At 39.4% G+C, this 13,809-nt stretch overlaps 1 protein-coding gene across 1 annotated transcript in view; it reads left to right on the forward strand.

Annotated features, from left to right (window-relative positions):
* Window positions 1-2,764: 2,764 nt before the first annotated feature.
* Window positions 2,765-13,809, forward strand: part of PARP4 (poly(ADP-ribose) polymerase family member 4) — a 136,716-nt gene continuing 125,671 nt past the window's right edge. The window contains exons 1-5 of the mRNA XM_037156956.2: window positions 2,765-2,887; window positions 6,298-6,430; window positions 8,119-8,320; window positions 11,924-11,990; window positions 12,916-12,991. Coding sequence (XP_037012851.2) covers window positions 6,299-6,430; window positions 8,119-8,320; window positions 11,924-11,990; window positions 12,916-12,991 — 477 coding nt within the window. The 5' untranslated portion in view covers window positions 2,765-2,887; window position 6,298. The remainder of the gene's footprint in view (window positions 2,888-6,297; window positions 6,431-8,118; window positions 8,321-11,923; window positions 11,991-12,915; window positions 12,992-13,809) is intronic.

Genomic DNA, 13,809 nt, shown 5'->3' on the forward strand with positions numbered 1-13,809 from the left:
GCTGTGTTCTGAAGTCTCCAGCTATTACTGTAGTACTATCTATTTATGCCTTCAATTCTGCCAATTTTTGCTTCATATATTTTGGGGCTCTCTTGATATACATGTATTTATACTTATATTTATATTTATAATTGTTTTATCTTCTTGATATATTGACTCATTAAAATATAATGTCCTTTATCTCTTGTAAGAATTTTTCATTTAAAATCTATTTTGTCTGACATTAGTTTAGCCTTCTCTGGTATCTTTTGGTTACTGTTTGCATGGAATATCTTTTCCCCATCATTTCACTTTCAACCTATTTTTGTGTTTGGATTGAAGGTGAATTTCTTCTAGATAACATATAGATGGATCACGGTGTTTTTTAAGTGAAAGGAAGAGTCACATGTTTCTCACCTACAATCAAAAGCTAGAAATAATTAAGCTGAGTGAGGAAGGCATGTCAAATGCTGATACAGGCTAATAGCTAGTTCTCTTACACCAAACAGCCAAGTGGAGAATGTAAAAGAGAAGTTGTTGAAGTAAATTAAAAGTGCTACTCCCATGAACAGCCTTATTGCTGATATGGAAAAAAGTTTTAGTGGTCTCAATAGAAGATCAAACTAGCCACAACATTGAAGCAACTTCTACTGTATATAAAATGCCATCATGCAGCATCATATGCTACAGAGAAATCATTCATAAAAGGAAGCGTCAATCCATGCAGCAAACTTCACCGTTGTTTTAAGACATTAAAATAAGACATTTTAAAAAGACATTAAGACATTTTAATAAGACACTAAAATAAGACATTTTAAGCTACCCCAGCCTTCAGCAAACACCACCTTATCAGTCAAGAGTCATCAGTGTCAAGGCAAGATCTTCCACCACCAACAGGATTATACTCATCTAAGGCTCAGATGATGATAAACATTTTTCTAGCAACCTCCTTTTTTTACAAATTTACAAACATTTTTAGCAAAGTTTTTAAAACTGCCAAATGTTGGAAACAGCCTAAGTGCCCATCAGTAGATGAATGGAGTAAAAAAACTGTGGTTCATTTACACAACAGAATTCTATGCAGCATAAAGAAAGAAGGAGCTCCTACCCTTTGCGACAGCAGGAGTGGAATCAGAGTATTATGCTAAGTGAAGTAAGCCAGTCCATGAAAGACAAATACCATATGATCTAATTTATAAGAGGAATTTAATGAACAAAATAAACTAACAACCAAAACAGACCCAGAGACATGGAAACAGGGAACATACTGACAGCTGCCAGAGGAAAAGGTGGGTAGGGGAGAATCATGGAAAGAAGGGAAAGGGATTAGTCAAAGAACGTGTATGGATGACCATGGACATTGACAACTAACTGTGTGGGGACAGACTGTGGAAGCGGGCAGGGTGGGGGGACTGGTCAGAGAAAGGTAAAGGGGGAAAATTTGGGACAACTGTAATAGAATAAACAAAAATAAAAAAACTTTTAAACAAAAATTTTACATTTTTAACAAATTTACATTTTTTAACAAAAGTTTGTTTTAAATTGAGGTATGTACATTTTTTAAAGACATAACACTATTATGCACTTAATAGACTATACTATTGTTACCAAACTCAAGGGGGGGTCACTGCTTGGGGTGTGGTATTCAAGAATGAGACATGGCCCCAGTGGTGTGGCTCAGTGGTTGGGCACCATCCTGCAAAAGGAAAGCTTGCAGGCTCATTTCCTGGTCAAGAGGCAGGTTTGGTCTGCAGTCACCAGTACAGAAGGTCAGGGTTTGTCTCTCACATCATTAATTCTCTTCCTCTCTTTTTCCCTCCTTTCCCCTCTTCCTAAAACAAAACAAAACAAAATTTAATTTAATTAAAAAATAAAACGAGACATGGTGGTTGTTAGGTAGTTTTATTTACTTGCAGGACGTAAAGGAGACAAGATTCATAACCAAAGCTGTCTTCCAGAAGAGATGCTTGGCCATGGCTTACAAACACTATTCAGTTAATTATATTTTCTTCTTGGCAGTTGGCTAAAGTAATGAGGTTGGGTGCTTGGTCAAGCTCATCCCATTACAGTTGCATCTGAGAAATACTGTGCTACATGTTAACATTTAGTAACCACAGCACCGTCAGAACCACCCACACCTGAGACCTTTGTCCAGTCTAACGATATAGTGTGATAACTTTCATATGCATGAGGAAACCTAAAAATTCATGTGACTATTGTGATACTGGCTTTATTGCAGTGGTCTGGAGCCCAAACTGCAACATTACTGAGATGTGCATGTCTTAAAGTCTGGATCTGTAACCTTTCTACACCTTTTCTATTCTCATTTTCTTCATTATCTATGGAATTTTATTCTTTCGCACTACCGTCTGCTCAATAAATCTGCAATGACCCCCATCTCGGGAATGGCAGATCTGTATTTCTAACTCCTTAGGAACAAACACTACGGCAAATTTCAAACTCTGGAAGTCCTTAAACTAAATTCATTATTTTAACCTCCTGTTTCCCCAACTCTAAACCCTTCCGAAAATTGCTTCTTTCCAGCCCTCGGGAAATCACCCTCACTTCTCAATTAAATAGCAGCACCCACTAGTCCCAAATTCTAACTTTGGAGTCACCGCCCCGCCCATTGGCAAAATGGGGCCTGAAAACTGAAACAGAAAAAACCCATCCCTGGGACTGGTCCGGGAGGAGAGGGCGGGCCTGCGCAGCCGCGGCCTTACCGCTGGGAACACGGACTTGGCTCCGAGAACTAGGCCCGGCCGGGGCGCGGCCTGGCGGGGCGGAGCTCCGAGGGCTCCTTTGCTCCGCGGAGGTCAGCGGGAGAGGGGAGTCACGAGCCCGGGAGCGCCCAGAGAAGAAGACCCCAGAGTCCGAAGGCATCTGGAGAGGCCCGAGCCTTTGGCAGGTGAGTGGGCGCCGCGGGGTGTCCTGAGTTGGCAGCCTGGGGTGCGGGTCGGAAGACGAGACAGTCTGGGGTGTGGTGTGCAGCCCTGGGTCTCCCGGAACTAGCCGGTCGCTCCGGCGATCCGCATTTTTCGTTTCCGAAGAGCCAAACGGCGTGTCTGTCTTATGAAATTTGGGGTTCAAAGCGGACTTTTGCAAAAGTTCAGGATTTTGGTGGACAATCGGGGAATACCGTGAATAATTGGGAACGCTATGTGCTATCAGGTGAAGAAGTCCAGTGTCGAAAACCTGGTAATGAGATCAGTAATCCCTGCTGAGGCAGATTCGTTCAATTTCAGCTTCTAGAAAAGCAGGGCTCTGCCCAGTGTTCAGCCTTTCCACTCTGGGTTACAAAATGACAGTAAACATAAAGATCTATAGAATGTTGTGTTAGAATAAAGGAGAAATTCACTGCAAGTTTGTGCGTGTTGCAGACACCGAAGTGCACTTACTTGAGCGTATATTCAGTGAGCACTTACAAGTTCCTGTGTGTTCAGAGCTGTGATGTGCCGCTGGAGTTGGAGAAGCACAAGAGTGGGTGGCGTTTCTTTTAAGGGGTTCAATAGTCCCCTTAGGGAAGTGCAGAAGTGACGCCATTTGGGTCCAAATATGCTAATAGTTTCAGAAGGCCCTTCTGTAATCCTAGCTTTAATGGATGAGTGAATTTTTAGTAAGCAAGCATTTATTGAATGCCTACTGTGTGCCCTGGCACTTACTGAGTGCTTATTGTGTAGCCTAGAGCCCAGGGATATAAAGGTCAAAAAGATGCAGCCCTTCCCTGAAATCTGCCCTCCTGGAGAAACTAAGAGTTAAGAGAACAGCCCGTGGTAATAGGGACTTTGTGTGACTACAGCTGCCTGCTGGGGGTATTGGGGAGGCCCCAGCCCCATGGGACCTGGATCGGAGCCTGAGGGTTACTGGGGAGGCTCCCAGCTGCCACCATGATTTCTGGATAGAGTTGCCAGGATTTGTGAAAGGGAGGCAGAGAGTTTCCCGGGACTTTGGGGTGTGTCCCTAAGCCAGAGTCTGATGGCTGGAAGACTCACTTATCTGGAGAGGTAGAGCTGGGCAGCCGGCCTCCTCCAGTTTAGAGACTGTCTTGGAAATTGCTAAAGATTTATTGGACAGTTTTGTTCATATGTTCTTTGATTTTTTAACTGTCAGAGTTTAAAAGCAAAATAGGTTAATCTAAATAGGATGGTCTAATATCTTTCACAGTATTCATTATCATCTCTCATCTACAAAACATGATAATTGTGAGTCATTTGGAATGTAAAAGACAACACATGAAATTAGTAAATGTTAATGCTACAGAAAGGCAGAGTTAAATCACTGGACTTCAGTTTAACTAGATCAGATAAGAAAAGAAAAAGTGAACTCCTAATATGTTCATTTGTTGGAAAGCGTCTACTAGGTCCTGAATGGAATACAAGTGTAGGGGGAGTGTAGGGGGAAAGAGTCCCAGCAAGAAGGAACTACATGTGTGAAGGCCCTGAGGACCAAGGTTAAGGTTGTGGCCAGCCTGAAGAAGAAGCCAGTGTGGCCAGGGCAGAATGGGAGTGGTGTGTAGGATGATGCTGGGAAGAGAGGCTAGGCCTTGAAACATAAGAAATTTGAATTTCATTTGAAATGGAATAAAAAAAAGTTCCTGGCTTAGTGGATTGGGCGACATCCTGCACACTGAAGGGTCACTGGTTCAATTCCCACTTGGAGCACATCCCTGGGTTGCAGGCCGGGTCCCCCGTTGAGGGTGTGCTACCGATCAATATTTCTCCCGCACATCATTGACGGTTCTCTCCCTCTTTCTCCCTCCCTTCCCCTCTCTCTAAAAATAAATAAATAAAATCTTTAAAAAATAAAATAAAAATACTTTTGAAAAAGGTTACTCAAGCTACAGCGTGGAGAAGAGATTAGAGGCAGAAAGGAGCAGAAGTGGGGAGAGAAGTCAGGACTTTACTGATGGGACATGGGCCCCGGTGGCATTGGAAATGGAGAACAGGGATAGATTCCAGCTGTATTTAGGGGCAGTGATGATCAAGGGTAGCAGCCAGCTGGACACAGCAGCCACCTCCAAAAGGAACAAGGGGAGCCCTAGACTGGGGACTTGGCATGTCTGAGGTATGAGCATTTGGGAGACAATGGGCATTTTGTCCTAAACTGGGTGTTGTCTGCTTATTGATGGCATGTAGGGCCTTGAGGAATGGGCACCATTGCTCAGGTAAAGGGACAAGAGTGAAGGTTCTAGTCTGCTGGGGAGATCAGGACCTTTTGGGCAGGAGGAGTAGGAGGAACACGAACTGTAACCATGTCCTCAGGGACTGCTCCTGGTAGGCACCCTTGGAGATGGCAGGCCTAGTTGTCCTGCGAGGAAACTCCTTACTAACCTTCGTTAAGTGAGTATCAGACCCAAGAACTACTTTTCACCAAACCCCACCTGTTAGAGATCGTTTCAGTTTTTAAAAATTGACAAATAACTACTGTTAATTAAACATAATATCTCACCATTTAATTAGTTTATTGTAACATACACATAATGTTTCTTTCGATTCACCAATATGCTTCATTTTTCTTAGAAGTCTTTCTATATGTGTAAAGATAAAAGAAATTAACTTTAAATATATATACATATATTTCCATTTGACTATAAGTTGTATGTTTTTATTACTAATTGTACAGTTTATCTCTAGAATGGCTTATGAGAAACCCAAATTAACTAATGTCACTGTAGAAGACTTATGCATAAAAATCCATGGTTTGCCCTGGCTGGTGTTGCTCAGTGGATTGAGAGCCAAACTTCAAACCAAAGGGCTACCAGTTCAATTCCCAGTCAGGGCACTTGCCTGGGTTGCAGGTCAGGTTCCCAGTAGGGGGCACGTGAGAGGCAACCACACATTGATGTGTCTTCTTCTCTTTCTCCCTCTCTTTCCCTCTGTCTAAAAATAAATAAATACAATTAAAAAAAATCCATGGTTTCACTATCACTATAACATTATCATAATGTTAATGTTTAATTTAGAAATTAATGTTTATTTATTTTTTACATTTTAATGCTTCTGTATTCTTAAATCACATTTGATTTATAACTGAAATCTGTCACATTTCTCTTAAAATGTATATCAAGTCTATAGAAAAGGATCTTCAGGTGTCATAATATCAGACATAAAAGCTAGAAATGATTCTAAAAGCAAAATACATATGGCAAACAGGTAATATTCAACTATTGTGATTATACTATGATTTCAGTCTCTCTCTTTTTTAAAAATAATGTCCAACCCACAGTTTGCATGTAGAACAATTCTAAATTCATGGACATTTATATTCATTGGAAAGAAAATTCTTAAAAGCTGTGAGTTGAAACTTCTTTTCCTACAGGATGACTTTGGGAGTCTTCGCAAATTGTACCTTCTGTTTGAAAGTCAAGCACTTACCTCTTCAACAGAAGAAAAAGCTACAAACTGACATTAAGGAAAATGGTGGAAATGTTTCCTTTTTATTAAATCCTCAGGTATTTGCAAGTTTCCTAAGAACTCTTCTCTGATAGACATTGTGCCTGAGGGGAGTGCAGGTGGTGGTGAGAGGAGTAGGCAGAGACGACTGGCAGCAGGCAGTCGGCAAAGACGGGAGTGACATGGCTCACGGAATCTGGACTGGAGAAAGGCAGAGCAGGGAAGGCCACCCAATCCCGTCTTTCCCTGTTCCTGTGAGCTGTAGGCAAACCTACTTGCCCTGTGAATCTGATATCATTAGAGCATAGCCGATGACATCTATAGAGGTAATATCAAACCAGCCAAATCTGTTCTCAAAGGAGAAAAGTTAGAATGTGCAGCGTTTGCCAGAAGCACTGCTATCACTCTCCAGTATGTCACCACTGGAGTGGCACCCATAAGGGTTGCTCCTAGGGGACAGAAAAAAAAAACATGCATTGTAAACTGATCTTTTGTACTCTTTGTTTATTTAAAGGTGGAAGGAAGCTACCTTCTCTCTTGAACTGTAGGTCTGACAGTTTAGATATGGAATTTCATAGCTGGATGAAATCTTGAAAATAACAATGGTTACCCTGCTCTGTTTTAACCACCTCATCATAAGAAGTAAAAATTGAAGTTCGAGGTCTTTAGGTTGCATACAAGTGCATGCCCTGGCCTGTGTGTGCTCTTCCCTGTGTTAGCAGGCTGATGGGGCTGCCCTTTCCTGGACCAGAACCCTGAGCTTGCTTACGGGAGCTGGGTTTGTTCCCTGAAGCACAGTCAACTCTGGCTGGATGCTGGGTGCTTCTCTAGCATTTGGTAGTTTGCCCATGAATATTAGAAATGGCATGGCCCTGTTTTCCTCCAGGTCAGGCAGAATTGTCTGTACTTCCCTTATACAACTTTTCTCACTGACTTGTCTTACCATTTCTGTAGATGATGAATAATAGTTCATGCCCCTTAGACCCTCTCAGTGTACCTTCTGCACAGAGAATATCAACATGGGCTCTCACTTATGGAGTCTCTCACATATGGACTTCAATCTTTTCAGCAGTTGCTTTGCCAGAAGGAGTTAGCACAGTATGTAATGATGAGGAATGATCTCCAAAATAAGTTGTTAAGTGGAAAAGCTGCGTGTCTAGTGTGCTGCTATCTGCGGCTATAAGAGGGCTGTGTACTTGTATGTGTGTTATCTACGTAGGATAGCTCTGCAAAGCATAGCTGAGAACAGCTACAGCAGGTGCCTCCGGGGACAGGAACCTGGAGAAATGATGGGGAATAAATTAACTTATTGTAATTTTACTTTCTAACTGGTCTACAATATACATATACTACTTATTTTTAAATAAGTTAATAAAATTGCAAATTAACAAATTAAAATACATAACAATGAATACCCTTTAAAACTTCTATTCCACCCCTAAGGAAAAAAATAAGTTGTACAAAGAACTATATATGAAGATATTCAGCACATTGTTTAGAGGAGTGAAAATTTGGAAATGACCTCTAGGATTGGTTAATCAGTCATGGTACATCCATATCCACACTCTTTAAAGACTTCATTTTTTTAAACTTTAATGTAACAATTCTACTATTTATAAGAGTTTTAGAAATCTGGGAAAAATTGTTACAAATTACTCTCCAACAGGACTTTTCAAGGGTGAAAATTACAGGTACAAAACCATTAAAATTTTGTTTTTACTAATGCATAATGATTCTTTTTTCTTAGTGTACACATATAATCTTAGACAGTGCTGATGTTCTGAGTCAGTACCAACTTAAGTCTATCCAAAAGCACCATATCCACATTGTAAACCTGGATTTTGTATGGGAATCTATCAAAGAAAGGAGACTCTTGGATGTAAAGAATTACAATCCTAACAAGTCACTGGACAGCACACCACCTCCTTGTCAAGAGGCAAGCAGTTCTGGTAAGCATTTCATATCAGGCGCTCAGTATATTATAGGTGCTATAGTAAACATTTTGGTTTGTCAAAGATATTATAGACAAAGCATGGTCCAGAAATACTACAACATAAAAATTAGGCTTGTTGTTATCTCAGAAAAATGGGCAGCAAATAGTGAAGGACAAAGACTTCTTTAGCAATAGAAATAGATTTGTCCATATCCATTCTAGTATGATCAGAATCAAAATGACTACAAAAAAAGACTAATAGTCTCAGTAAACTTGATGTGTAATTTTAACTGGGAAGAGGAAGAACCTTTGTGTTAAAAATTATCATCAAAACATAATGACTGCAAATTTTATGACCAGGATTGGCTAAAGAGGTTCTTTCCAAAAGATGATGTCTTCCCAAAGCAGTATATCTCCTTTATAAACCCAGATTTTACTTTGGAATCTGGCTGAGAAGAAAGCCTTTGGACATAGAGAAATGCACTCCTCATGAGACACGTTAAAGTCAAGCAGTTCTGATAAATACTAATAAGCACATGATATGTTAGATATCATCTTGTATGATATTAATTGTATTATTTATAAAAGTAGACATCTAAGTGTTTGGATGTGGTTTGGCCTCTTTAGACAAATTCTTGTCTAGAAATGCTGTCCTTAGACTATCTTGCTGTCTCAGAAAATTATAGCTGAAACAAAAAGGCAGGATGATAAATTCCTCTTACACTTGAAAACATTTTTCAATATCCAGAATAATATAGTCAGATCCAGAATTACTGAAAATATACTGATGACTTTTGAAATGTAGGTAGCATAATTAGAACTGAAAAGAAATTCTTACATCAGAAGAGTTAATCCTATCAATCATAATGCTCTAGATAGTGATACTATTCTTCTATAAGAGAAGTATGAAGCAAACATTGCTCAGCCCTACGTTGGAGCCCTGAATTTCCCTCCTCCAAACTGGAACACGTTTGTGACCTGATGGCACTCAGGCACTCATTCTGATCCTGTGTTGTGCTAGAAATGTGTTTCATAACTCTGCTCACCATTATCTTCTGAAGAGAAAAATGCCATTTGAAATTGTACGCTTATCAATGAGTTTCACATAATGCAAATGTTATGGCAATTCTCCTCACCTATTTTAGTAGCCATTCTATTTTAATAGCCATAAAAATAGACAGTATGTTCTCACTGTCTTTTAACTACCATCCTCCTTTCCCACTTGTATTGATATTAAATCACCAATAACTTAAGCTAATTTAAGAACACTTTTATTTTAAAGTATACTTTATGGATTATGCTATTACAGTTGTCTCATTTTTTCCTTCCCTTTATCAGCCTCCACCCTGCACCCCCATCCTTCCAGTACTCCCCTCACCCCTTAGTTCATGTTTTTGGGTTGTATACATGAGTTCTTTGGCTTCTCCATTTCCTATAGTGACCTTAACATCTTCCTGTCTATTTTGTACCTGCCAATTATGCTTCTTATTCCTTGTACCTTCTCCCTCATTCTCCTCCCTCCCACTCCCCATTGATAACCCTCCATGTGATCTCCATTTCTGTGCTTCTGTTCCTGTTCTAGTGTTTGCTTAGTTTGCTTTTGTTTTTGTTTTTAGATTCAGTTGCTGATAGTTGTGAGTTGGTTGTCATTTCACTGTTCATATTTTATATCATCTTCTTTTTCTTAGATAAGTCCCTTTAACATTTCATATAAGAAGGGCTTGGTGATGATGAACTCCTTTAACTTGACCTTCTCTGGGAAGCACTTTATTTGCCCTTCCATTCTAACTGAAAGCTTTGCTGGATAGAGTAATGTTATTACTCTGCTGGAAAGGATAGAGTCCTTTCATGACTTAGAATACTTCTTTCTAGCCCTTTCTTGTCTGCAAGGTTTCTTTTGAGAAATCAGCTGATAGCCTCATGGGAACTCCTTTGTAGCTAACTCTCTTGTTTTCTCTTCTTGCTTTTAAGATTCTGTCCTTATCTTTAATCTTGGGTTATGATGTGTCTTGGTGTTTTCCTCCTTGAATCCAACTTCTTTGGGACTCTCTGAGCTTCCTGGATTTGCTGTCTATTTCCTTTGCTGGACTGAGGAAGTTCTCCTTCATTATTTGTCCAGATAAGTTTTCAATTTCTTGCTCTTCCTTTTATCCTTCTGGCACTCCTATGATTTAGATGTTATAATGTACAAAGTTGTCCCACAGGTACCTAAGCCTCTCCTCATTTTTTTGAATTATTGTTTCTTCATTCTGTTCTGGTTGAATGTTTATTTTTCCCTTCTGCTTCAAATCATTGACTTGAGTCTCAGTTTCCTTCCCTTCATTGTTAGTTTCCCATATATTTTTCTTTATATGGGAAACTATATAAAGAAACTTTATATTCTTCACTTCTTCTTTATTTTGCATCTCTGCTCAATCATTTCTGTGAGCATCCCGATTACCAGTTTTTGAACTCTGCATCTGATGTTTATCTCCTTGTTACTTGGCTCTTTTTCTGGACTTTTGATCTGTTCTTTCATCAGGGCTGTATTTCTCTGTCTCAGTGTACCTTTTACATTTTAAGGGGCAGAGCTGTAGGCATCCCCCGTGGTGGGGCAACCCACTTTGCTTTGTTGTGGCATAGTATGTAGGGGAGGGGTCCGAGAAGGAACAGTGTCACTTGCTGGGCTCTCTTCTTGTTTCCAGTCACTTCCTCCACTACCCTCAGGCAAATTGGACCCTTCTGGTGCTGATTTCCAAGTGGGTATATTTGTGTATGTTCTAGGACCCAGAGGGTCCCTCCAACCAACTCTCCTGTGAGGCTGGGAGTTTCTCCCACCATTGCAACCCCCACAGGTTTTTACAGAGATTTTGAGGCTTTACGTCCCTGCACTGGAACTCTGGGTTGCACAGTCTGTCTTGCTCCCCAGTTGTTTCTCCCGGTTTATCACCACATGAATGTGGTACTGCCCAGCATGCCAATCACCGCCTTGCCTACCCAGTCCACCAGCTGCCACCTTGCCCTGTGTCCTCTCTATCCTGGCTGCCTGTCTGCGCTCCTCCTACCAGTCCGGATGAATGTTTCTTTAACCCCTTGGTTGTCAGACTTCCATACAGTTCTATTTCCTGTCAGTTCTGGTTGTTTTTTGTTTTCAAATTGGCTGTTGTCTTTCTTTTGGTTGTGTGAAGAAGCAAAGCATATCTACCTACACCCCCATCTTGGATGGAAGTCTAAGAACACTTTAAAAAAATAGAATAACATGGCAAACGTGCTCCACATTCAAGAATCTTAACAGTTCCAAAGACACTGAAATAGAGAACAAGGGGACAGTGACCAGAGGGGAGAGGGAAGGGAAGTTAAAGGGGAAAAAGGGGGAGGGATTTGGAGGAACAAATAGGAAGGACACAGGGATAAGAACTAAGGGGGGTGGAAATGGGAGGGAGGTGGGGAGCAAGGGGCGGGGGAGGCTGGGATGGGAGAAATAGACAAAAAAACTGTACTTGAAAATAACTAAATAAAATTAATTTTAAAAAAAAGAATCTTAACAGTTCCAGCATTTAACCAGTTTTAATCAAAATTGTTAACCAATTTTAATAAAACCTTGAGTAGTAAACAAGTGTTTTGTTTGTTTTAATTCTAGATGTGAAGACAGATAAGCTTTGCCTGGATAATGCCACAGAGACAGAGAGCATCGTGAAACTTACTAAGTAATCTACTTCTTGTCGTTAAGACTGGACAGTTTGCAAAATGTTTTACAAACCTCAAGCACAACATTAAAATACTATTAGTACAGCAGTATTTTTGGTAGTTTAATTTTGCTTTTGCTTTTGGTAGTATGTTGCTTTTCAAACTCCTTATTTTTATTTATTTAAGACATTTTACTTCAACTAGTACAGTGATAATTATTTTTATCTTCTCAGTATTTGAGAGATTAGATGTAGTTGTGACACTGATTTGAAAAAAGAAAAACCACTGGAGATGAAATACGATGTGTCTGCTCACTCTGTTACCTTACTGAATAGCATTTAGAGAGACTTCCTTATTTTCCTCTTGATATTTTTAAAAATGGAAATAATTATAACCTTCCAAGTGGTGTATGTCAGTCCGAAGCTCTGAGTGGCTTCTTAATGCATACCCAAGACTGCAGTCTCAGAGAGGCACCGCATTTTGCCCTATTTGTTAATAGTAATGCTAAAAGAGAGAATAAGTATCAAAATCAGAAATACAAATGATGAGAAGTCTGACGCCTTTATTTTTAAGGGGAGTTGACTGTAGTGCAGGGCCGTGTGGACCTGTCTGGAGTGACATGGTGTCTAAGGGTCCATCTCAGAGTGAATACAGGCAGCCTGTCTAGGAGGAGCTGTGATTTGTCCAACATGCTGGCCTGTTTCCTTTATGCCTGTGCTTTGTGCCACCCCCACTATTCGATGCAGACATCAGTGCTCTAGAATTATGTAAAGGACTCCAGCTCATTCCACAAGAACTTTTAACTATTTTTACAGTATCTAAGGAGGCATTAGGGACGGACAGTGCATTTTGAATGGAGTTAGAAGTATAAGAAAAATTGTATGAAAATCTTGTTTAGTCTGAAAGTGGATTTTAATATTAAAATTTTAATTGTACAAATTTCAGGTTTTATATTGAGAATGTTGAAATTCCTCATTTTCCTCAAGATTTTGAAGTTGCGAAGTATGACATCTTGGAAAAAGTAAGAGTTTGATTTCTATTTGGAAAAAAAGGCTGTCTGAATGTCTTGCGAGTGTTCATCCTGTTTGATAATTATCTCATTGATTTGAAAAATTATACATGTCCTGAATGATATTTCTTAATATATGAGTTGATTTTTAATAGTCAAGAAAATTTTTATATTTTAAACTATAATGTTTAATTTTTGGTGTAAAAGTAATTGCTTGTAGTTATTGTAAAAATAATACATGCTTATAATCAAATATAAATAGAATAAAATATTAATAGAACATTAAAAATAAAGGTCCTCCCAGTTTTTAACAGTTTCTGATATTTTAAGAGATTTGATACAAATATTTACACCATCTTGAATTTCCATTACTTTTCATTAAAATAAAAATAAAATTTTTTCTCCAATATCACACAAATGCAAATTAACTTTAACACTCAAAATGATGCTCCATTTATTTATTTTTTGTAATTTAATAAAATGTAACTAAAAAATGACATACTGTCTGTGTTAAAGAATATATAAAAAGTGGTATCATTTAGGACAGGGATATCAAACTTATTTTCACCAGGGTCCACATCAGCCTCATGGTTATTTTCAAAGGGCCAAATGTAATTTTAGAACTGTATAAATGTAACTACTCCTTAACAGATAAGCAAGAGATCAGCATTGCCATTGGTAGAAACTAGGTGCTGGGACAGATAAAAGAAGGTGGAGGGCGGATTCAGCCCCCAGACCTTCTGTCTGCCACCTGTGATTTAGGCAGTTCTGTCCAAGATGGAGGTGTAGGTAGAAACCATTCACTTCCTCGCACAACCAAAAGGAGGATA

This window comes from Artibeus jamaicensis, unplaced genomic scaffold (assembly GCF_021234435.1).
Source record: "Artibeus jamaicensis isolate MK-2021 breed Jamaican fruit bat unplaced genomic scaffold, CSHL_Jam_final contig_2002, whole genome shotgun sequence".
Taxonomy (NCBI): Eukaryota; Metazoa; Chordata; class Mammalia; order Chiroptera; family Phyllostomidae; genus Artibeus; species Artibeus jamaicensis.